The sequence below is a fragment of the Colossoma macropomum genome, unplaced genomic scaffold (assembly GCF_904425465.1).
Source record: "Colossoma macropomum unplaced genomic scaffold, Colossoma_macropomum, whole genome shotgun sequence".
Classification (NCBI taxonomy): domain Eukaryota; kingdom Metazoa; phylum Chordata; class Actinopteri; order Characiformes; family Serrasalmidae; genus Colossoma; species Colossoma macropomum.
In genome coordinates this window covers 4,892,558-4,916,570 of record NW_023494804.1, presented here as the reverse complement: position 1 = coordinate 4,916,570, position 24,013 = coordinate 4,892,558, and the positions used below count along the sequence as shown (strand labels likewise).

Genomic DNA, 24,013 nt, shown 5'->3' with positions numbered 1-24,013 from the left:
TTCAGGGGTCTTTCCTCAAAGAGGAATTGGAAGCATCCAGGGCCGAGGGATGTGGCTCCCCTGGTGCTTGTGCTGACAAGGACAGTGGTCATTCAGAGATCATTTAAATGATCTATTTGAATACAAAGAGGTTTTTACAGCTTTCTAATGACAACCAGCTCTCGTATGTAGCTTATAACATATGAAGAGTCCATTTGCAAAATATGATACATGCCATCCTTAAAAAAACACAAGCTGACTAAATATGTTTTGTTAAAAAAGCCATTATTGTTAATTGTCAAGGCGTTGCAAGTCCACGTTTTACAGCAGAAATGATCAAATGCCAGTGCTGTTCTTGAGCAGAACCCGATAAATCCCACTGCTGCAAGGGATGATGCAATGTTACATTTCAGATGAGTTACTGATGTAAGGGACAAACCAGCCACTCATATGTTAGTGGGCGGGTCATGCTCCAGTATAAAAAATGACACCAAAAGGACAAACTTCTCTGAACACAAGAGTTGCATCAGTTTGATTTAGCAGATTTCAACCTATTTCAGATGGATACCACATACAATGAGCACAACATCACAATCCAATACTTCTTTCATGAAAACAACTCATCTTGCAGAAAGGAGGTCCAAGCAGGCTCTGCTATTATTTTTTTGTGTGTTTTTCTTTCATGTATATCAGTGTTCAATGTATTCCTGAATATGCTTGTGATCATCTCCATCTCTCACTTCAAGCAGCTACACACTCCAACCAACCTGCTCATCCTCTCTCTGGCTGTGGCGGATCTTCTCGTGGGATTGATTGCTATGCCTGTGAATATAATGAAATTCATGGACTTTTGTTGGTATCTTGGAAAAATGACATGCATTTTTTCAGAAATAATCACTGGCCTTTCAACATCAGGATCTCTCTTTAGTCTGGTTTTCATTGCTGTTGATCGGTACATGGCTGTCTGTGATCCTCTGCTTTATTCTAGTAGAATCACAGTTTGTAAAATGTCAGTATTTATAACTCTTGGCTGGTCTTTATCTCTGCTGTATGTCGTAATCTATTATTACTCTAATGACCATATTCTTCCATCTCAGACATCCACTAAATGTTATGGAGAGTGTGCAGTGTTGATAAAATATTATTGGTTGATTATTGACCTGGTATTTTCTTTTCTAGTTCCATGCTCTGTCATACTGGTCCTGTATTCAATCATTTTTAAGGTGGCAAGACGTCAAGCTAAAGCTGTTAGAGCTGTGACAAATGCAATCTCACGTAAAGTTTCAAGCTCCTCTGAAACCAAAGCAGCAAAAATACTGGGAATTGTCATTTTTATGTATCTTGCTTGCTGGATACCTTTTTATTTAAGTTCTTTGTCACTTGAAAGTGTCACATCTGTGTCAATGGTGTGGACTGTCTTTGGATGGCTGATTTGCATTAACTCCTCTGTGAATCCATTAATTTATGCCATATTCTACCCCTGGTTTAGAGAATCAGCTAAGTATATTCTTTCATGTAGAATATTTGAATACTCTTCTTCAAAGTTTAATTTGTTTCCCCAACGTTTTTAACTTCAGGCTAGATTCAGCAGACAAAGCTGAAAACACTTTACAGTCATTGTCCACATTTAGCCCAGATTTATAAACAAAGGACTTTTTTGACTCTATTACTCAGCACTGTTGAATGTATTTTTACATTTTAAAAGGATTAATGATAATAGGAAGGAGGCTGAGATTTTTAGCTGTACAGCCAACAGATGAAGATCAACAATCCATTGCTTTTGATTACTAAGACCTTTACAAGATTTCTGATATTTGAGCTAATATTTTCCTTTAGTCCCTATGATTTTTTTTGTTCCTCCCAGGTTTCTTAAAATATTGTTTGAATCTGTTGGTCCTTTTCTGTAAGCAATAGTGAATCTTTCTCCTATCTCCGGGTGTGTTCCTAATTGTCTAGTGTGTAGTAGCTAGTGTGCAGCCCCTTCTTAAGAAAGCAGGCCTTGACCCTCAAAGATTTCAACCCATCCCTAAACTTCCCTTTATAGCAGAATATCTTTAGAAAGTGGTTTCAGATTAACTTTTGCATGCACTGGGAAGACAACAGCATTTTTAAATAGTTTCAATCTGGATTTTACCAAAAGCATAGTACAGAAACAGCTCTTGTGAGAATTTTAAATGATATTTTAATGCATCTGGCTCCATGGAGGTCTTTTTTTGGTGCTGCATCATCTTAGTGCAGTCTTTGATACAGTGGATCATGATATCATCAAAAACAGGCTTAGTGAATGGGCTGGCATATCAGGGACTGTGCTAGATTGTGTTTTGTGTTTTTTTTTTAATCTAATAGGAAATTTTCAGTGTCTGTTGGAAATATAACATCTTCTGTGGCTGTTTCTGTGGAGTTTAGAGAAACAGTTACTGACATGGTTACTGGATCTGATGTACTCATGTCTAATTTCATTTTGTGTTGCTTATGTGGTTTGTCTATATTTTGTTTTGTTTATTAAGTTAGGTGAGCAGTTCCACAGGAAATCAACTCATTATTGGTTATGTGATCCAAATATCAGAAGTACCACATTTATTGTGACATTTAAAAGCAGAAAGCATCACATCAGAGGTCCATAAGCTCCACATGCAGTGTACCTATAAAAAGCATATACATCATTTCCCTTGACTCATCTTATGAATAAAATACCTTCCATGATTATTGTCCCCTTTGACTCAAAGCGAGCGTGGTGTTTCTCCCGTACTCACTCAGTTATCCCTGTAATAATAGTAATAATAGTGTAAGATTATTGTAAGATGTAAATTGAACCTAAAAGATATGGATTCAAATATTCTACATGATAGAATATACTTGGCTGATTTGTAGGCATTTCTTTTTGTTTTCAATAACTGTAACAATCTACTCCAGATCAAAGATTAGAAATCAAACTGAACCCTAACCCTGTCTGTTTTCAGTGGGGACCAGGTAAGTTCAAATATGTCCAATTCCTTCAGATCCTCTGAATTATGAATTTAACAAATAAAGACACTATGTCTACAATCTCTAGAAATTGGTCACTCCAAAGGTTCAATGCAGAATATGTAATGAAGCAAAAAAGAACCTTAAAGTAACAGCTGGTAATTCAGGCATTAAGAATTGGGTATGCTGTATTGTGTGCAAAACTGGACAAAAGACTTAAGATTCCCATCTTCAAATAGATTATTAATCCTACCGATACCTGCTTGTGGTCAGTTTGTAAAACTTGAAACAGTTTGAAGGGAGGTTAGGGTTACCAACTAATGAAGACAAAACATAAAAAGAATCAGAATCAAGCTTTATTGGTCAAGTATGCTTACACATACAAGGAATTTGGTTTTGTTTGCAAGAACTCACAGTGCACAGTATCAGACAAGCATTTTACAGTAGTAAATACAATAAAAAAAAACAAAAAAAAAGTAATAAAATAACATAAAATACATATTTTTTCGAAGTTGAGTTTGAATATTGTTTATGTGTAATATTTTAACTGTTCAACAGAGCGAAGGCTAGTGGGTAAGAAGCTTGTCTGTAGCCTGAAAGTCCTGCCTGAGGGACAGAGCTGGAACAGGTGGTGGCCGGGGTGTGACAAGTCAGTGGAGATTCTCTCTGCTCGCTTCCTGGATCTGGAAGCATGCAGGTCCATCAATGTGGGCAGCTTAACTCCAATTGCCTTCAATGCAGACCTGATGATGCGCTGCAGTCTGTGGGGGTCATGCTTGGTGGCTGAGCTACCCCACACTGTGATGGATGTGGTGATGCCAGACTCTATGATGGCTGTGTAGAACTGCACCATCAGCTCCTGGGGCAAGTGGGACTTCCTCAGCTTAGGAGGTGGTATGCCATTCCTTTTGTCATTTTATTCCATATTTCTACTACTGCCAAATTCTTTTTAGCTTGGCAGGGGATGTTGTATATATTTCTACCTAAAAATCTGTCTCCATCTCCACCCAACTGCAATCTGATGGTATATGAATCCAGTGATGAATAATTCTAACCTGTATTGACCACATGTTTGGGAGAGCATATCTGCCCAGATCCCTGGGAAGCTGTAATGTTTTGCATTTAATCCTAGGCTTTCTACCAGACCATATCAATTATGACATTGCTTTATTTAGATCTTTTTCATCATTTTTTGGTAATAGGTGTGAATAACATGGAGAGCAGATCGAGGAATCAAGGTAGCAGTATAATTTTTATGAGGCTAATTTGGCATAGGAAGGATACATGCAGGGCTTTACATTGCATCATGTTTTTCTAAGGTCATGTTAAGAGAGGTTTTAGCTTTACAGAATACAGTTGTGCTAATTTCAGGGTAATATAAGGTAGTGCTATTGGAATTCCAGCAGAATAGTTTGGGCATAATCTCAGACTAATTAAAATGAACCCCTGTAATCAATTATTTATCAATTATGTCATTGGCATAAAGTAAGATCTTTTGTTATCTACCTCCCAGTAGAAGCTCTTTAATACTTACAATTCCTGTGAAAAAAATATCCAGAAGCTCTATTGCAAAAGCAAAAAGCAAAGGGCGACAAGGGTCCCCTATCTCTTGTTCCCCTATGCAAACTAAAGGATGAAGAGATAATAACATTTCCTTTCTTATGGATGACAGTAATGTTAGCTGTGTTCATACATATTGGAATAGTGTTGAGATAAATGTTACAAATCTGATCTTTCATTATATTAAAATAAATCTATGGGGTATCCGTTATGTCCGGGTATTAGTTCTGACTGTAAAGAATAAATGACACTGTTAATTTCAATTTTAAGTAAAAATCTATGCAATTCTCTTCGTTCATCAATAATTGGTGAAATAGTCAGATTAATACATTTGTATCAGCAATTCTTTATTAACTTCAGAACTACACAGCTTTACAAAAAAATACAAAAAAAAATCTATAATTTTATTATTCATTACCCATTAGCCATTTTTATGGCTATGTAACTGGGGGCTGTGCATGTACTGTCAGGTAAAAGGAAAATTGCTGCCAAGAATATTTTTGTGATTCATTATGGTGATTTGGCTAAACACATTAGAAATATTTGTCCTGTTAATTTGGGGCATACATACAGCCAATCAGAAATTCTTTAACATGTAGCTTTAACTAGTGCAACTCTGCTTTCCTTATCCACATATTTTAGAGCTTCTTACAAGTGGAAGCTTTTTGTTGATCAGTATGATAGCACCTCATTTTTAGGAAGACAACGTTGAATAAATGACTTAAATTTACCCAGTTGACCCTGTGCATTGGGTAGGGGCCTAAAGCTGAGACTACATTCAGTTTTTTAAAAAATTTGCAAAACATCAGGCCTCTGTCTTTCTTTGGTCCAAGAATCACTGGACTCCGCCACCTCTTTGATGGTTCGATAATCCCCAGCTTTAGCATTTCCTTGACCTCCCTCCTAAGCCATGCTGGTATCCCACAGTAAGTCTGCCTGATCAGCTCTTTACTCAGCATTTGTATGTAATAGGCGATCATCCCGGGTTTTTCACTGAACACACCATTTGGAATCTGCTCCGTCAGCTCATGTTGTTGTTTTGGTGGCAGATGTTGAAAATCCAGTGTGGCACTATTTTAATTCACCACTGGGAAGTATTGCTCAGGGGGTTCCTCTTCCTCCTCTACTATCCTTGCCCATAGTTGTTCTGTAGGTGTGCCTGTCCTCACCAGCCAACAAGTTTCTGTGAAACACGTTTCTTCTATTTTCTGTCAGGTTTGCTGATTTCATAAGTCAATCGACCCATCTTCCTTGTGGCTTCATACAGTTTCTGACTTCATCCAGTTTGTGGCGTTTTCATAAAGTCCTTTAGCAGGCTGCTCAACTGTGACTCAGGCGTACTTCACTTGCCATTCATGTGGTTGGAATTGACTGCTCTGTCTGCTGGGGTTCCTTCTAGTTCCTTCATTTTGCTGAGCTTGGCAGTACGACGAGTTCTTTCTGGTCTTGATACCTTGTTGTATCAGTCTTTTGCTGTTGATGTGCCTTGTCCATGTTCCCTTTGACCAAAGTTGTGAGCATTTCCATCATATCCCTCATTTCAACTGCCCTTCTGTGTTGTTGCCTGCCCACACTTCTTTCAGGACATTTGAATGGCCCATTGACTTGCCTTCTGTAGAGAGCTTCAAATGGGGAGAATCCTGTTGAGGCTTGGGGAACTTCTCTATATGCAAGGAGTAGGTACATATGTAGGGACATATTTTTAAAGCATGGCCTTCAAAGTCTTGTTAAACCGCTCCACCATTCCATCAGTTTGGGGGTTATATGGGTACTCCGTATAAAAACTATGTAAGTCTGTTGTAGGATACTCCTGTTCATCCCAATGAATGCATCTTACTCTGACTTTTCCTATTCTCTGGTGATTTAACCTGCTAACACCCCACTGGGTGACTAATGGTTGGCTTAAGCCAGTGTCTATAAGGGCTTTGAAAGTTTTGATTTAAAATTTTTACTTGTACCAAGATGTCTGTGTTAGGGTTGTGTTTTGTGTTCCTACTTCTGGTCTCGGACCATGACAAAGGCATGTGTCATTAGCTCCCTGTCGTGGACACTCTCTCACCGTGTGCCCCAATTAAAACATTTCAAAGGTGGTTTTGTGTTGTTTTGCTATGAGTGTAGGAATAGCCTCATGTTTTCTGGTGTGTGTGAGCTTTTTATGTTGCGTTATTGACTGGCTTGTAACTGTGGATCTGTGGCTCAGACAACTCCCACCATGACTTCCCCCTAACTTACTGGATGCGCTGCTAGCTGGATTTTGCTGTTCTAGGTGCCATTCATGGGTGGTCCGTCTGGTGGTGATGAAGGCTTTTGCGAGTTCTGCTGTGTGGTACGATGATGATGGTGGCTTCCTTTCTTGGATCCAAGTCCTCAGTTCTTGATTGATCCACTCAGCAGTGGTAGTAAGTGCAGGACCCAATTTTCTCTTGGCAATCTGTACACTTGTCCAATTCTCTCAAATGTTGTGACATAATGCTCTGTCATTCTCTTGTAGCAGGAGTGACATTTGCCTATGTACAGTTTGTTGGGGAGAGTTCATATTAGCATGAGTTGACTGTGGCATCTGGCTGTCTCCATTTCCACTCACCAAACAGAGAATTTTGTTTCCTTGTGCTGCTCTTTGTGTTGAGCTTGCTGCCCCTCCCAGCAGTTGTCACTCTTTTCTAGCTTGATGCACCACATTTTGCAATCATTAAAATTGGTGTCTACCCTCTCTGGTTTGTGGCATTGTCATAAAGTCCTTTAGCAGGCTGCTCAACTGTGACTCCGTACTTCACTCGCCATTGATGTAGTTGGAATTGACGGCTCTGTCTGCTGGGTTTCCTTCTGTTAAACCTCCATAGTGTTAATTACTAGCTTCTTTCGCTGCATTTTTGTTTATCCCTTTTTCATTGCTCTGGGTCCTGTCTGGACTGGACACTATATGCAATGGAGTGAATGTTTGGTCATGATGGTCAAGGGGATAGGAAAAGGTAGCCAGGATGCAAAAAAGTAAAATCCAACATTTATTCACAAGCACCCCAAAGTAAATATTTACAAGTGCAAATGCTGTGTAAAAATTAACAGCCAGAAAGCTATTCACTGTACATTCGCTAGTTCTTTTACTGATGTTGCTTCCATAGGCAATTTAGAACTTAGTGAGTGATTCAACAGAGGATAGGCACTGTGTGCTTCAGCACTCACTGGCCTCACTCTATGAGTTTGCATGGTTTACCGCTTCGTCGTTAAGTTGTTGTTACTCCTAGACACTTCTATTTCACAATAATAGTACTTCCAGTTGTCAGGGGCAGATCTAGCAGGACAGAAATTTCACAAACTGACATGTGGCAGAGGTGGCATCCTATGACAGTGCCATATTTAAAGTCACTTAGCTCATCAGTGTGACCCATTCTACTGCCACTGTTTGTCTATCGAGAGTGCAAGGCTATGTGCTTAATTTTATCCACCTGTAAGCAATTGATGTGGCTGAAACACATGAGTTCAATAATTAGAGGGTGCGTCCCAATACTTTTGTCTATATAGTGTATATATAGATATAGAATATCTCAGTGTAAGTTTACTTAACATCAAACATGAACATATACAGCATATCTAATTTATATTTTCATGAGGCTCTTAGCTCATGGGGGCTTCAGGCAGTTGCCTACTTTGCCTAACTCAAAGAGGAGTGTGCTAACCCTGCTTAGCACACTCCACTGTCAACAATTCTGACTTAGTAGGTTCTTTAAAATGGTACATTTAAAACTGTTCTTCAAGCATCAGTCACCCTTTTGGTCAAGAGGTTGGCAATGCAAAAATACTAGCAACAATGGTAAATTTTTAATTTGACTGGTTCTTTGTGTAACACATCAACATCGTTTAATTAAAGTAGCTGTTCTGGCCCTGCTAGTGTAATAGAGCCCTAGTGTATAGTACAGTATGTGCAGTACAGGAAATTCAATTTAATACAGGATGCAGAAAGTAAATTAGGTGTTAGCCTACATATTGTCCATAGAACTGGCTGTGTGAATAGGTAATCCTTCACCATCGGTGTACAACAGCTATTACAGGAGGCAATATCTGTGATCGCGTTGTGGTAACTGTGTTACAGACAACTTTTTGTTGCCATGTTATTTAGATTTGGTTTATGTATATCTTGATAGATATTTGTTTGCAATATCACAAACTGTATTGCATAGCATATGTAGTTGCAGCCTTGCTTATTAACAGGCAGCTTTGCGCATACTGTTTTAGTGTTAAATTTTGTGCAGTTGTATGAAGCACGTTGTAATTTTTCTACCCAGAGATGTATTTCAAGAAACAGGAAATGAAGTCCCAAGCAAGACAGCACATTGTTTTCACTGGATTTATTTGGATGAATTGTTTAGCTGAGTGGATAACAGAATACAGCTACATTTAGGCCAAGACAATAGCAGTAATGAAGCATTTGAATGCACGAATGTAAATTCATTATGTCGACAAAAGTATTGAGACACCCCTCCTAATTATTGACTTCAAGTGTTTCAACCACACTTATTGCTAACAGGTGTATAAAATTAAGCACATAGCCTTGCAGTTTCGATAGACAAACACTAGCAGTAGAATGGGTCGTACTGAAGAGCTCAGTGACTTTAAACATAATAAAGTGGAAAACAACTGAATTCAGAAAACTCTAAGCACATTTTATTTACACAGTTAATTTAAAGCCTTTTGATGATCCACTGAATTTATTCACTGCTGCCACATTATTGATATTTTGTTGACATGTTATGAGTCTATTGAGTGTTTTTTTAATCTGTAATGGGCCACTTGACACTCAACACTGCAACAACTAGTAACTAGCAGATAAACAGCTATCAATGTTCTTGGTAAATAAAAGTGTAAATGTACATCACATTTTATTTCTGGGTTTTTCTATTTTTCTGTCTTACTTAAAGTAACTACAGTGAACTCCTTGACATCACAACAGTTTGATGAAATTCCTTTGACATACAGCCACTTCATTTCTGGCTTTGTCCCCTTTTCAGCAAAGGATTCCCAATAGAAATGATAAAGAAGTTTTGAATATTAACTGTTCTAATGGACCAACTAGCCAATCATATATCAGTGGGAAGACGTATGCTTAGGTATAAAGAGACATGACAAAAGGCAGATCTCCCAGTTCAGCATTACTGAACTCCACAGGTGGGTCAGTCCCAGTTGGCAGATCAGCATTCAGATGAATAACACAGAGTATCAGCAAAACATCACAGTTCAATACTGCTTTCCTGACAATAATGCATCTTGCAGAAAGGAGGTGCGAACAGGCCCTGCTTATATGTTATTGTTCATTTTTCTCTCATGTGTATCTGTGTGCACTGTGTTTCTGAACCTGCTGGTGATCATCTCCATCTCTCACTTCAAACAGCTCCACACTCCAACCAACTTACTCATCCTCTCTTTGGCTGTGGCGGATCTTCTCGTGGGTCTTTTTGTTATGCCTGTAAATATAATAAAATTGATCGACACTTGTTGGTATCTCGGAAAAGTAGCATGCTCTGTTTTTCCAGTGATCAATTCTCTTTCACTGTCAGGATCTCTCTGTAGTCTAATTTTAATTGCAGTTGACCGGTACATTGCTGTCAGTGACCCTCTACTTTATTCTAGTAGAATCACTGTTTGTAAAATGGCTGTGTACATAATTCTAGGGTGGTCTTTTTGTCTAATGTATGTTTTTGTTTTCACATACTTTAATGACCACCTCACTCCATCTCAGATGTCCACTAAATGCTATGGTCAGTGTGTACTGATCATAAAACATTCCTGGGCGATTGCTGGCATTGTAATTTCTTTTTTAGCCCCTTGCTCTGTTATACTGGTCTTGTATTCACTGATATTTAATGTGGCAAGGCGTCAAGCTAAAGCTGTTAGAGCTGTGAAGAACGGTGCCTCACGCCAACATGGAGTTAAAGTTTCGAGTTCTTCTGAAACCAAAGCAGCAAAAACACTGAGCATTGTAATTGTTGTTTATCTTGCTTGCTGGATACCATTTAATATATGTTCTTTATTTGGTCAAAATATTACATCATTGTCTATCATGTGGATTCTGCTTGTTTGGCTGATTCTCATTAACTCTTGCATGAACCCACTAATATATGCCATTTTCTATCAGTGGTTCAGAGCATCAGTTAAGTATATTGTAACCTGTAGAATATTTGAAAACTCATCTTCAAGGTTATATTTGTTTTCTGATCATGTGTGATGTCTGAGATCATTTTGTAGTTATTGCCCACATTCAGGACAGTGTTATGTCCTGTGTCTATATTTATCTCAGATATACTGTACATGTTGATGTTTGATATTAAGTAAATATATATATATATATATATATATATATATATATATATATATAGAGCGAGAGAGAGAGAGAGAGAGTCCTGTAATGGTAATGATAATGGTATGTAGAGCAATTTACCGCTTTCTGTTCTGGGCAGTCAGCATTTATTTGTTGAAAAAAAATGTTTCTTAATATTGAAAAAAATCTGAAAATGCAGATACTAAATCATAATGAATGCCATTTAGAGGCAAACATCACTACAGAGTGTTATACCTGAATAATCATCAGCACACAGAGCCATGCAGTCAATTAAATTGTTGATTCGTAAAACATGTCTCTGTCAGTTGATAAGCTAGAGTGTAAACACACAGCGAGATGAACTCCATTAATAAGTCAGCAAGTACATTTTTTCCCCTTCCACTTTTTATTTTTACAAAAAGATATAAGATAAGATGTGTAAATCTATTTCTGCCAGAAAGAATCAGGAGGCAAGAGCAAAGGGGGACAATTTTTCATATCCTGAATGTGATTTTTCAAGTTGAAAGATTTAGTAGAAATTGAAGTCTTTGGTGTAGGCCCCGTCCTCGGTCCAGACCTTTGCTGATCCTGCCAGATAGAGACAGTAGGGGTAGAGCCTCCCCCCAAAAAAGTATAGAGAAATAAACTGATATCCACCAGAAAAGCCTTTAACTGGAATGAGTAGTCTGAAAATAAACATAAGGAATATTATTAACAGGATAGATTCAAAACATTAGCACAGTGGATATTGTGGAGTGGTTGGTTGAAGGGTAGGCAACGGATTGACTGAATTTGTGAACTAGGACCCAGTGTATAAATTGATATTCTACAGACTGACTGGTACTTATATAATCTCCAGGCCCTCACAGACCTATTGTTTTTTGTTGCTGTATGCAAAGTTTGTGGGGTGCTTATGGAGTTCCTGCCCATTGAGCACGCTGTCAGTGCAAAGACTGACTGGTGTTCACATTAGACTGAGCCTCAGGCTCATCGCATTCACTCTATAGAAAAGGGGGCACGGGCCCAAGCATTCACTCATTGACTAGGGGCCATGGGCTCAAGCATTCATTCACTGACTCGGGGCCATGGGCCCATTGCTTTCACTTCATTAGCTTGGGGACATATGCACTATGTTAGCTGGGTGATGGGCCCACACCTACAGAAATTTCTGGATTTTGCCAATTTCTATAGACAGTTCATTAGGAACTTCAGTGTCACAGCTGCAACCCTCACCGCTCTTCTTAAAGGAGCATCTAAGAAACTTGTGTGGAACACAGCTGCTGAAACAGCTTTTCAGAATTTTAAACAAGCTTTCACTTTCACCCTGTCCTCAAACACCCTGATCCCACTAAGCCATTTGTGGTAGAAGTGTATGCATCTGAGACTGGAGTTGGTGCTGACTTGTTACAGTGTAGTGGTGATCCTGAAAAGTTATATCCTGTTGTATTTTATTCACACAAACTCACCCCTGTGGAACAGAACTAAGAACTAACAAGATCTTATATCTAAGATCTTGGAAAATGTTGTAGCAAAACAATTAAGTATTTGTATCCTATTTTATATAGGAATCATATACATGAAAAATTTCAGTCTGGTTTTAGGCCACACCAGAGACAGCACTAGTAAAAATCATCTGTCCTCGCAAAAGTAATGTATGGTGTTCCACAAGGCTCTGTTTTAGGACCTGTATTATTCACAATATATATATGCTACCACTGGGCACCATTATCAGTAAACACGGCATAAATTTCCACTGCTATGCCGATGACACTCAGTTATATATATCAAGTGAACCGGATGATAAAATTAAACTTAGCAAGATTGAGGACTGTATAAAAGACATAAAAGACCTGCTTTGCTGCTTTCAGCTGCTGACGTTTCGTCGTTCCCCTCCTTCCTCACTGCCGCCACCAGTTGGTCCCCACTCGGTTGCACAGGTGGTAGGCTCCGCCCCCTGCCATCACTGTATGGCAGGATCTGCGAGGCTGTACACATTTGAAGACCTGGGCTGATGACGGGGCCCGTGCCAGGGACTTTAACTTACAAAAATTGTTATCTATGGAATTATTAAATATTATTAGATTAAACTATTTTCTTTCCTTCACGTTTGTCTCTTGAGTCTTTCTGGTAGAATTAATTTTCCCCATCAGATAAAAGGTGCAGATTTGGGGGTTCTTGGTCATAGAGTATTATGGTAAACTGGGAGCGCTGGTGCTGTCGTCTCGCTGCTCTCACGCATTCACTCAAGTTTGCTGATGGTGGAACAGAGGGGTGCCGACATCTCAGGGAGCCCTCATGTCTCTGTTACCTTCCTGGTTTCTCCCTTTTAGTAAAGGGCTGTAATAACTAGACCTGCCAGAGTCTCTGCTTCTCTGTTAATACAATAATCTGTAATCAGTCACTCATTACAAAACTAACTCTCTGTGTGTTTTCCTTTGTTTGCCGAGTTGAACAGCTGCCCATCCTGTGCGTCTGATGCAAGCCTTCTGAACCGGCTTGACCACCATTGAGCTACATGCGGTACAACGCTGTGCAAACCTCCCCCTCATGAACTGACCCTCCCAATGATGCTGCTGTTTAAGTCTGTAGTGTGTGTGTGTGTGTGTGTGTGTGTGTGTGTGTGTACATACTCATGACCTTAGTGAGTCCACGTATTTATGCCTTTTACTATCAGAGTTTCAGAGCTTTAGTTAAGTATGTTTTTACTTAATGAATATGTGAATCCTCTACTGCAAGGTTTATCTTGTGTCCTGAACATGTTTAATTTCAGACTGACTCCAAAGCTGAGACCACTTCACAGTCATTGAGCACATTTAAGACAGTGTCATGAACACACAGATAGAACCCGAACTCCTAACTGTTTGTGTAGTTTATATTTTATGACACAGAACTGTAGAATTTTTTTCAGATTTAATAAGACTACTAATGATGGGGAAAAGCAGAGAATATCTTTAAAGAGGGAGAGGAAGCCTATTTTTTTTAATTTTAATAATGTCTTTGGCCATTTCATCACATTGGAGTCGGCACAATCTGCTGCCACGGCCTAGGAATTCTTGCATGGAAAGCTTCTGATTTTTGTTCATTGTTCTCTCATGTGTATCTGTGTGCACTGTGTTTCTGAACCTGCTGGTGATCATCTCCATCTCTCACTTCAAGCAGCTCCACACTCCAACCAACCTGCTCATCCTGAATATCATGTTATTTATAGACTCTTGTTGGTACCTTGGAAAATTGGCATGTTCTGTTTTTTCAGTGGTCAGTAATCTCACAATGGCAGCATCTGTCTGTAGTCTAATTTTCATTGCAGTTGACCGGTACATTGCTATCAGTGACCCTCTACTTTATTCCAGTAGAATCACAGTTTGTAAAATATCTGTGTGTATAATTCTAAGCTGGTCTTTTTGTCTAATGTATATGATAATTTTGATGCACTTTAATGAACAACTCACTCCATCTCAGATGTCTATTAGATGTTATGGAGAGTGTGTGATCTATGTTAAACACTCCTGAGTGATTGCAAACCTTGTCTTTTCTTTTCTAGGTCCTTGCTCTGTCATATTGGTCTTGTATTCACAAATTTTTATTATGGCAAGACGTCAAGCTAAAGCTGTTCGAGCTGTGACAAATGCTGCTTCAAACAAAAATCAAGACAAGGTTTCAAGCTCTTCTGAAAGCAAAGCAGCAAAAACATTGAGCATTGTAATATTTGTTTATCTTGCTTGCTGGATACCATTTTCTTTGAGTTCTCTGTCAGTTGAAAGTTTGACATCTTCATCGATGGTGTGGACTGTGTTTATCTGGCTAATATATGAACTCTTCTCTGAATCCACTAATATATGCAATTTTCTATCAGTGGTTCAGAGCATCAGTTACGTATATTGTAACCTGTAGAATATTTCAGTCCTCATCCTCAAGTCTTATATTGTTACGTAGACATGTTTAATTCCAGACTGAATCCACAGCTGAGATCACTTCACAGTCATGTGAAGAGATCCAGTTGTTGTTTACCCAGCTGACTCGTTAATAATATCTTTCTCCTTTCAGCTCACTATGTTTCTTTATCACATGAAAACCCATAACTATATAAGACACCCAATCTGATATATTGGTAGATTTTTTTTTTTCGTGTGTGGCATTAAGTGACCAGTTTTTTATGTGCTTTTTATAGGTTTTTGTTCCTCTGTATGTTTTACTGGGAAAAGTCAGAAAAAAATATGTAATGCTTTTTATTTGAGCAGAAAGCATAGTTAGCATACAGCCGTATGGCTTATCTGATCATGGTAAAAATAATAATAAAAAGAATGCAGTCTAGTCTTTGTTTTGTGAAAACCAATTAACCAATAAATCAATAATCAATACAAGTATTTAAACATGAAAAAAATGCTAAATAATCATTATCAGCTTCCCTAAATGCATTAATTGTTTGTACTATCCCTATAAAACTTTGATAGATACACATATATGTGTGTTAAAGATAACATTAATTTAGACAATGTCCTACTTACAGAATGTTTAAACAAAAACTAATGATTGATGACTTAATCCAGTTCTGAAACTTTACAACTGGAAAGATGTCCAGATTTTGCATATACCACAATAACTATTTTCTTTTGGCAAGTTTGGCAAAGGTGCCCAAACTTTTGCCTACAACAGTCCGGAGATCAAGCATGTTCTTCAGTCATCAGTTATTTTCATTTCAGGCAAAAGAAAATAAAGAAAAATCTGAAGCAGAAAAATAACATGTCAATTGGAGGTATATATCAATGCACAGAGCTTTATGGCTAAATGATTATCAGCATCATTCCTTTCTTTGACTGCCTGGCACAGACACAAGGCCATGAACTCAATGAAACTGTTGAGTCTTGTGTAGGTTCAAAAGTTTTTGCTATACAGGGTGATATTTTAGCTTGTTTTAAAACTTGGAATTTCTGGCAATATAGTGAGATACTTCAGTATAGAGAGTTCTGCAGAGTGATGCAGAAGTAAAATAATGAGTAATGAAATTAATTTAATTTATGAAATTAATACATTTTTCAAGGAAGTTACAAGCAACATAATCTCATTACTGTTTTTTAACAGTATTAATTTGTAATCCTCTCAACACCTAGATAATCAGATTATTAATGAAGAATGTATGTATATATATATATATATATATATATATATATATATATACAGTAGAAATGTACTGCTCTGTAATGTGTTTAGTGTTGTGTTATATGTCATTATATCCAATATTGTGTGTGCCTGTACTGTGACTGTATTTCTGTATTTAGAACGTTCTTCTGCCTATTCTTGTTTATCCCTACATAGTCATGTCTGTCACACCTGTCAGTTGTCATGTATAGGCTGGGCCTAATCTTGACATCAGTGCAGCTATAAAGCTGCATCAGCCCATAGTCTTATGGGCTGGCTAGATGTCTGGTACCTGGGTGCAAACGAAAAAACTTCACTTCTCCAGACGTCAGGCTGGTTAAGTTGGGATTTGGATTCTTTATATATATATATATATATATATATATATATATATATATATATATATATATATACATATATATACACACACACACACTGTATGTGTTGGTCTTTGATGTTAAGTATATATATATATAGGTAGAGAGAGAGAGAGAGAGAGAGAGAGGGTAAGGAATTCAGCTCACAGTCACAAAAATATAACAGCCAACTGAAACAAACAAAGTAACAAAAAAAACAAAAATACAGATTTCAGTGGACTGGTCTTAAATTCTTTTTCGGTCTGCCGCAGCCTTATATATTTGCAGCATATATACAGTACAAATAATATGGTAGTGGCTGTGGTAAAGATAAACACAACATTAAAACCGCACCACTTTTTTTTTTTTTTTGTACAAAATCACCAATACACCACATTTACTTCAATCCTCCCTTTTCTCTGAAATATCAGTACTCACTTTGTTTGTGTGCAAAACACCAAAACACGTAGTTTAGACCACCCAGACCGCTTTACCTTCTCTAACTCATGGTAACTATATGAACAGAAATGGGAATAGTCACCACCGTTATTGATAATAGTACAATATTTTGCATTCCTATTACAACGAACTGCCAATAAGCTGAACATAAAACTATTAAGGAGCTGTCATATAGCTTTTAACAGCTAACAGGGATTACATAGGCAAATTGACCTGCTCACCTGCTGAGAAAGTCTCCACTCACATTAAATTTCTATCTCGTGCTTTAAACCTAGAAATATTAGACATCCTATCGTTAAACATCTAAAATAGCCAATAACTTGAACTAGTGAAGCATATTTTAGTGTTTACAGGAGTAGGCAGCACACCTCAGCTCTAACCAGCTTCTTCTGGTTTCTTTGAATGCGCTCGCTCTGTCTGTGCTCTGTGAAACAGCGCCCCGTGAGGTCTTAAAGGCACAGGGACCTTTAATTTCTCTTGCTTCTAGATTAATGTAGCTGAAACTGATAGGTTCTAATAATCACCTGGCTTGTATTTTCATATTTTCATGGGGCCTTCAGCTCATGGGGGCCCTAGGCAGTGGGTTACTTTTGCCTAGTGCGAAGACTGACTCTGCTCAACACACTCCACTTTTACGGCCTAGGAATCCTTGAATGTCTCTTTTCACTACCGGTGTCAAAACTGACTTGGTAATTTCTCTAAAATATTACATTTAAAATAAAACTGTTCTTCAAGCATCAACCACCCTTGTGGTCAAGAAGTCGGCATTCCAAAAATACTAGCAACAACTAGCATCTAACAACTAAACAGCTATCTATGTTCTTGGTAAATATAAGTGTACATCACTTTTTTTTTCTTGTTGCTGAAATTCCTTTGACATACAGCCATTTTAGTCTGCACTGTAGTTTTTGGCTTTGTCTTTTTTTCAGCAGATGATTCTCAATGGAAATAGTAAAGTACTTTTGAATTGTTGAATGACTGTTGTAATGGACCAACTAGCCAATCATATATCAGTGGGCAGACTTATGCTTAGGTATAAAGAGACATGACAAAAGGCAAATTTCCCAGTTGAGCATTACTGAACTCCACAGGTGGATCAGTCCCAGTTGGCAGATCTGCATTCAGATGAAAAACACAGAGTATCAGCAAAACATCACAGTTCAGTACTGCTTTCCTGACAATAATGCATCTTGCAGAAAGGAGGTGCGAACAGGCCCTGCTTATATGTTATTGTTCATTTTTCTCTCATGTGTATCTGTGTGCACTGTGTTTCTGAACCTGCTGGTGATCATCTCCATCTCTCACTTCAAGCAGCTCCACACTCCAACCAACCTGCTCATCCTCTCTCTGGCTGTGGCGGATCTTCTCGTGGGGTTGTTTGTTATGCCTGTGAATATAATGCAAATTATAGACTCTTGTTGGTACTTTGGAAGAATGGCATGTTCTGTTTTTTCAGTGGTCAGTAATCTCTTAATATCGGCATCTCTCTGTAATCTAGTTTTTATTGCAGTGGATCGGTACATTGCTATCAGTGATCCTCTACTTTATTCTAGTAGAATTACAGTTGATAAAATATCTGTGTGCATAATTCTAGGCTGGTCTTATTGTCTAATATATATTATTATTTTGATGCACTGTAATGACCACCTCTCTCCCTCTCAGATGTCCATTAGATGTTATGGAGAGTGTGTGATCCATGTTAAACATTCTTGGCTGATTGCTGACCTCGTATTTTCTTTTCTAGTTCCTTGCTCTGTTATACTGGTCTTGTATTCACTGATTTTTAAAGTGGCAAGACGTCAAGCTAAAGCTGTTCGAGCTGTGACAAATGATGCCTCACACAAACATGGAGAGAGAATTTCAAGCTCTTCTGAAACCAAAGCAGCAAAAACATTGAGCATTGTCATATTTGTTTATCTTGCTTGCTGGATACCTTTTTATACAAGTTCTCTGTCAGTTGAAAGCTTGACATCTTCATCAAGGGTGTGGACTGTGTTTATCTGGCTAATATACATGAACTCTTCTGTGAATCCACTAATTTATGCTATTTTCTATCAGTGGTTCAGAGCATCAGTTATGTATATTGTAACCTGTAAAATATTTGTATCTTCAAGGCTTTTATTGTTCCCTGAACATGTTTAATTCCAGACTGAATCGAAAGCTGTGATCACTTCACAGTCATTGACCACATTTAGAAATGGGAGTAATATGAAGAACAATTAGAAAAGGGAACAATGGTTATGGAAGTAGAGAATAGCTTATAAGAGGCAGGGGAGGCAGAGATGAGGGGCTATAAGGCCTGTGCAGAAAGAGATGCTCCCCAGCTGCTGTGTACTTACTTGACTTGTAATGTTTTTGTAATTTTAGCTCACTATGTTTCTTCACCACATGAGAGCCAGAATTATCAAAGATATTTGTACTTTTTTTGTGTGGCATTTTTCACAAGCTATTTATAGATTTTTATCTCCTTTATATATATATATATATATATATATATATATATATTATGTTTTACTGACCAAAGATATGAGGTAATGCTGTATAATGCTTTGGGCAGAAAGCATTTATTTGTCTGAAAAGAAAAAAAAAACATTCATTAAATTGCTAAATAATCATAATAATCATTGGGAGCTGCCCTAAACACATTGGTTGTTTGCACTATACCTATAAAAATTGTAAAATTGTAAATGAATTTTGGTAAAACAAGTGACAACATAGAGCCTTGTGAGGGCTAAATATGAAATAAAGCATGTGATATACTGAACAGAGGGCGGCACGGTGGTGCAGTGGGTAGCGCTGTCGCCTCACAGCAAAAAGGGCCTGGGTTTGATTCCCGGCCGGGTGACCAGGGTCGTTTCTGAGTGGAGTTTGCCTGTTCTCTGTGTGGGTTTCCTCCAGGTACTCCGGTTTCCTCCCCCAGTCCAAAAATGTCTGTTTGTCTGCCCTGCGATGGACTGGCGACCTGTCCAGGGTGTATCCTGCCTTCCGCCTGATGACAGCTGGGATAGGCTCCAGCACCCCACCGCGACCCGGAAGGATAAGCGGTTTAGATGATGGATATACTGAACACACATGCAATGTTGTTTTAATTAATGTTAATAATCTGTTTAAGTCAACTGTGCCATGCTATTTTCATTTTTTCCTAAGTGTGTAAACACATATGAACAGTAAGTTGAACTCCATTCAAGAGTCAGTAAGTGCATCCTTGACCATTTTAAATGACCTTTCAAAGACAAAGAAACAAGCTGAATTGCACAACAGGTGGTGAATATAGCCACAACATTTTAGACATTCAAAATAATTGTTATAAATGACATATAACATGCACACATGGCACTGACCAACACATACATTTTCCAAACTGACAAAAAGAAAAATTCTTTGACTGCAATGAGTAGTTTCATGGCTCATGGCCTTGGCAAACTCTACTGATACAGTGTGAGGTCCACTGCTTGTGACCTAGTCGAACTCTAATACAGCAGTGAAAAAGGTCCCAGCTAATGGGAAAGACAAACTCTGCTACAGTGGTGAACAAGGTCCTGCCTTGTGACCTTTCAAACTCTGCTCCAGCAGTGAACAGGATCCCAGTTTGTGACCTAGTGAAAATCTGCTTCAGCAGTGAACAAGGTCCTGCTCTTGACTTGTCAAACTCTGCTACAGTGGTGAACAAGGACCTGGCTTTTGGCCCAGTCAAACTCTGCTAAATTGGTGAAAAGGATCCCAGCTTGTGACACAACAGTGAACAAGATCCAGAATTGTGACCTAGTCAAATTTGGTTACAGCGGTGAAAAAGGGCCCAATTAGCTGGCTAGTCAAATTCTGCTACAGTGGTTAATAAACATAATCTCATTACTGTTTTTTAAAAAGTAATTAGTAATTTGTAATCCTCTCAACACCTAGATAATCAGATTATTAATGATGAATATATATATATATATATATATATATATATATATATATATATATATATATATATGTATTTATATATATATATATATATATATATATATATATATATATATATATATTATATAAATGTACTGCTCTGTAATGTGTTTAGTGTTGTGTTATATGTCATTATATCCACTGGTGTGTGCCTGTACTGTGACTGTATTTAGAACATTCTTCTGCCTATTCTTTTTATTATTGATAATAGTACAATATTTTGCATTCCTATTACAACGAACTGCCAATAAGCTGAACATAAAACTATTAAGGAGCTGTCATATAGCTTTTAACAGCTAACAGGGATTACATAGGCAAATTGACCTGCTCACCTGCTGAGAAAGTCTCCACGCACATTAAATTTGTATCTTGTGCTTTAAACCTAGAAATATTAGACATCCTATCGTTAAACATCTAAAATAGCCAATAACTTGAACTAGTGAAGCATATTTTAGTGTTTACAGGAGTAGGCAGCACACCTCAGCTCTAACCAGCTTCTTCTGGTTTCTTTGAATGCGCTCGCTCTGTCTGTGCTCTGTGAAACAGCGCCCCGTGAGGTCTTAAAGGCACAGGGACCTTTAATTTCTCTTGCTTCTAGATTAATGTAGCTGAAACTGATAGGATCTAATAATCACCTGGCTTGTATTTTCATATTTTCATGGGGCCTTCAGCTCATGGGGGCCCTAGGCAGTGGGTTACTTTTGCCTAGTGCGAAGACTGACTCTGCTCAACACACTCCACTTTTACGGCCTAGGAATCCTTGAATGTCTCTTTTCACTACCGGTGTCAAAACTGACTTGGTAATTTCTCTAAAATATTACATTTAAAATAAAACTGTTCTTCAAGCATCAACCACCCTTGTGGTCAAGAAGTCGGCATTCCAAAAATACTAGCAACAACTAGCATCTAACAACTAAACAGCTATCTATGTTCTTGGTAAATATAAGTGTACATCACTTTTTTTTCTTGTTGCTGAAATTCCTTTGACATACAGCCATTTTAGTCTGCACTGTAGTTTTTGGCTTTGTCTTTTTTTCAGCAGATGATTCTCAATGGAAATAGTAAAGTACTTTTGAATTGTTGAATGACTGTTGTAATGGACCAACTAGCCAATCATATATCAGTGGGCAGACTTATGCTTAGGTATAAAGAGACATGACAAAAGGCAAATTTCCCAGTTGAGCATTACTGAACTCCACAGGTGGATCAGTCCCAGTTGGCAGATCTGCATTCAGATGAAAAACACAGAGTATCAGCAAAACATCACAGTTCAGTACTGCTTTCCTGACAATAATGCATCTTGCAGAAAGGAGGTGCGAACAGGCCCTGCTTATATGTTATTGTTCATTTTTCTCTCATGTGTATCTGTGTGCACTGTGTTTCTGAACCTGCTGGTGATCATCTCCATCTCTCACTTCAAGCAGCTCCACACTCCAACCAACCTGCTCATCCTCTCTCTGGCTGTGGCGGATCTTCTCGTGGGGTTGTTTGTTATGCCTGTGAATATAATGCAAATTATAGACTCTTGTTGGTACTTTGGAAGAATGGCATGTTCTGTTTTTTCAGTGGTCAGTAATCTCTTAATATCGGCATCTCTCTGTAATCTAGTTTTTATTGCAGTGGATCGGTACATTGCTATCAGTGATCCTCTACTTTATTCTAGTAGAATTACAGTTGATAAAATATCTGTGTGCATAATTCTAGGCTGGTCTTATTGTCTAATATATATTATTATTTTGATGCACTGTAATGACCACCTCTCTCCCTCTCAGATGTCCATTAGATGTTATGGAGAGTGTGTGATCCATGTTAAACATTCTTGGCTGATTGCTGACCTCGTATTTTCTTTTCTAGTTCCTTGCTCTGTTATACTGGTCTTGTATTCACTGATTTTTAAAGTGGCAAGACGTCAAGCTAAAGCTGTTCGAGCTGTGACAAATGATGCCTCACACAAACATGGAGAGAGAATTTCAAGCTCTTCTGAAACCAAAGCAGCAAAAACATTGAGCATTGTCATATTTGTTTATCTTGCTTGCTGGATACCTTTTTATACAAGTTCTCTGTCAGTTGAAAGCTTGACATCTTCATCAATGGTGTGGACTGTGTTTATCTGGCTAATATACATGAACTCTTCTGTGAATCCACTAATTTATGCTATTTTCTATCAGTGGTTCAGAGCATCAGTTAAGCATATTGTAACCTGTAAAATATTTGTATCTTCAAGGCTTTTATTGTTCCCTGAACATGTTTAATTCCAGACTGAATCGAAAGCTGTGATCACTTCACAGTCATTGACCACATTTAGAAATGGGAGTAATATGAAGAACAATTAGAAAAGGGAACAATGGTTATGGAAGTAGAGAATAGCTTATAACAGGCAGGGGAGGCAGAGATGAGGGGCTATAAGGCCTGTGCAGAAAGAGATGCTCCCCAGCTGCTGTGTACTTACTTGACTTGTAATGTTTTTGTAATTTTAGATCACTATGTTTCTTCTCCACATGAGAGCCAGGATTATCAAAGATATTTGTACTTTTTTTGTGTGGTATTTTTCACAAGCTATTTATAGATTTTTATCTCCTTTAAAAAGTATATATGTATATATATATATATATGTTATGTTTTACTGAGCAAAGATATGAGGTAATGCTGTATAATGCTTTGGGCAGAAAGCATTTATTTGTCTGAAAAGAAAAAAAAAAAAACATTCATTAAATTGCTAAATAATCATAATAATCATTGGGAGCTGCCCTAAACACATTGGTTGTTTGCACTATACCTATAAAAATTGTAAAATTGTAAATGAATTTTGGTAAAACAAGTGACAACATAGAGCCTTGTGAGGGCTAAATATGAAATAAAGCATGTGATATACTGAACACACATGCAATGTTGTTTTAATTAATGTTAATAATCTGTTTAAGTCAACTGTGCCATGCTATCTTCATTTTTTCCTAAGTGTGTAAACACATATAAACAGTAAGTTGAACTCCATTCAAGAGTCAGTAAGTGCATCCTTGACCGTTTTAAATGACCTTTCAAAGACAAAGAAACAAGCTGAATTGCACAACAGGTGGTGAATATAGCCACAACATTTTAGACATTCAAAATAATTGTTATAAATGACATATAACATGCACACATGGCACTGACCAACACATACATTTTCCAAACTGACAAAAAGAAAAATTCTTTGACTGCAATGAGTAGTTTCATGGCTCATGGCCTTGGCAAACTCTACTGATACAGTGTGAGGTCCACTGCTTGTGACCTAGTCGAACTCTAATACAGCAGTGAAAAAGGTCCC

The 24,013-nt window shown here is 37.9% G+C and overlaps 4 protein-coding genes across 4 annotated transcripts; all 4 read left to right on the top strand.

Annotated features, from left to right (window-relative positions):
• The first annotated feature begins 539 nt into the window (after positions 1-539).
• Positions 540-1,550, top strand: LOC118824258 (trace amine-associated receptor 13c-like). Its single transcript, XM_036594273.1, has 2 exons — positions 540-617; positions 729-1,550. Exons 1-2 carry the CDS (start codon positions 540-542, stop codon positions 1,548-1,550), a joined length of 900 nt encoding a protein of 299 aa, XP_036450166.1.
• An 8,147-nt stretch (positions 1,551-9,697) lies between these two features.
• Positions 9,698-10,720, top strand: LOC118825060 (trace amine-associated receptor 6-like). Its single transcript, XM_036595558.1, has 2 exons — positions 9,698-9,775; positions 9,887-10,720. Exons 1-2 carry the CDS (start codon positions 9,698-9,700, stop codon positions 10,718-10,720), a joined length of 912 nt encoding a protein of 303 aa, XP_036451451.1.
• Positions 10,721-17,889: 7,169 nt separating this feature from the next.
• Positions 17,890-18,920, top strand: LOC118825111 (trace amine-associated receptor 6-like). The gene has a single exon (XM_036595646.1). The coding sequence runs from the start codon at positions 17,890-17,892 to the stop codon at positions 18,904-18,906; it is 1,017 nt and encodes a 338-aa protein (XP_036451539.1). The 3' UTR covers positions 18,907-18,920.
• A 3,024-nt stretch (positions 18,921-21,944) lies between these two features.
• On the top strand, positions 21,945-22,961 carry LOC118825059 (trace amine-associated receptor 6-like). The gene has a single exon (XM_036595557.1). It carries the CDS (start codon positions 21,945-21,947, stop codon positions 22,959-22,961), a length of 1,017 nt encoding a protein of 338 aa, XP_036451450.1.
• The last annotated feature ends 1,052 nt before the right edge of the window (positions 22,962-24,013 follow it).

What these genes read in the sequence shown, in the direction of transcription:
- LOC118825111 (XM_036595646.1), top strand. Translation starts at nt 17,890, where the DNA reads ATGAAAAACACAGAGTATCAGCAAAACATCACAGTTCAGTACTGCTTT.
- LOC118825059 (XM_036595557.1), top strand. Translation starts at nt 21,945, where the DNA reads ATGAAAAACACAGAGTATCAGCAAAACATCACAGTTCAGTACTGCTTT.
- LOC118825060 (XM_036595558.1), top strand. Translation starts at nt 9,698, where the DNA reads ATGAATAACACAGAGTATCAGCAAAACATCACAGTTCAATACTGCTTT. An exon ending in ATGCATCTTGCAGAAAGGAG is followed by an intron (nt 9,776 to 9,886) that starts GTGCGAACAGGC and finishes CACTTCAAACAG; the next exon opens with CTCCACACTCCAACCAACTT.
- LOC118824258 (XM_036594273.1), top strand. Translation starts at nt 540, where the DNA reads ATGGATACCACATACAATGAGCACAACATCACAATCCAATACTTCTTT. An exon ending in ACTCATCTTGCAGAAAGGAG is followed by an intron (nt 618 to 728) that starts GTCCAAGCAGGC and finishes CACTTCAAGCAG; the next exon opens with CTACACACTCCAACCAACCT.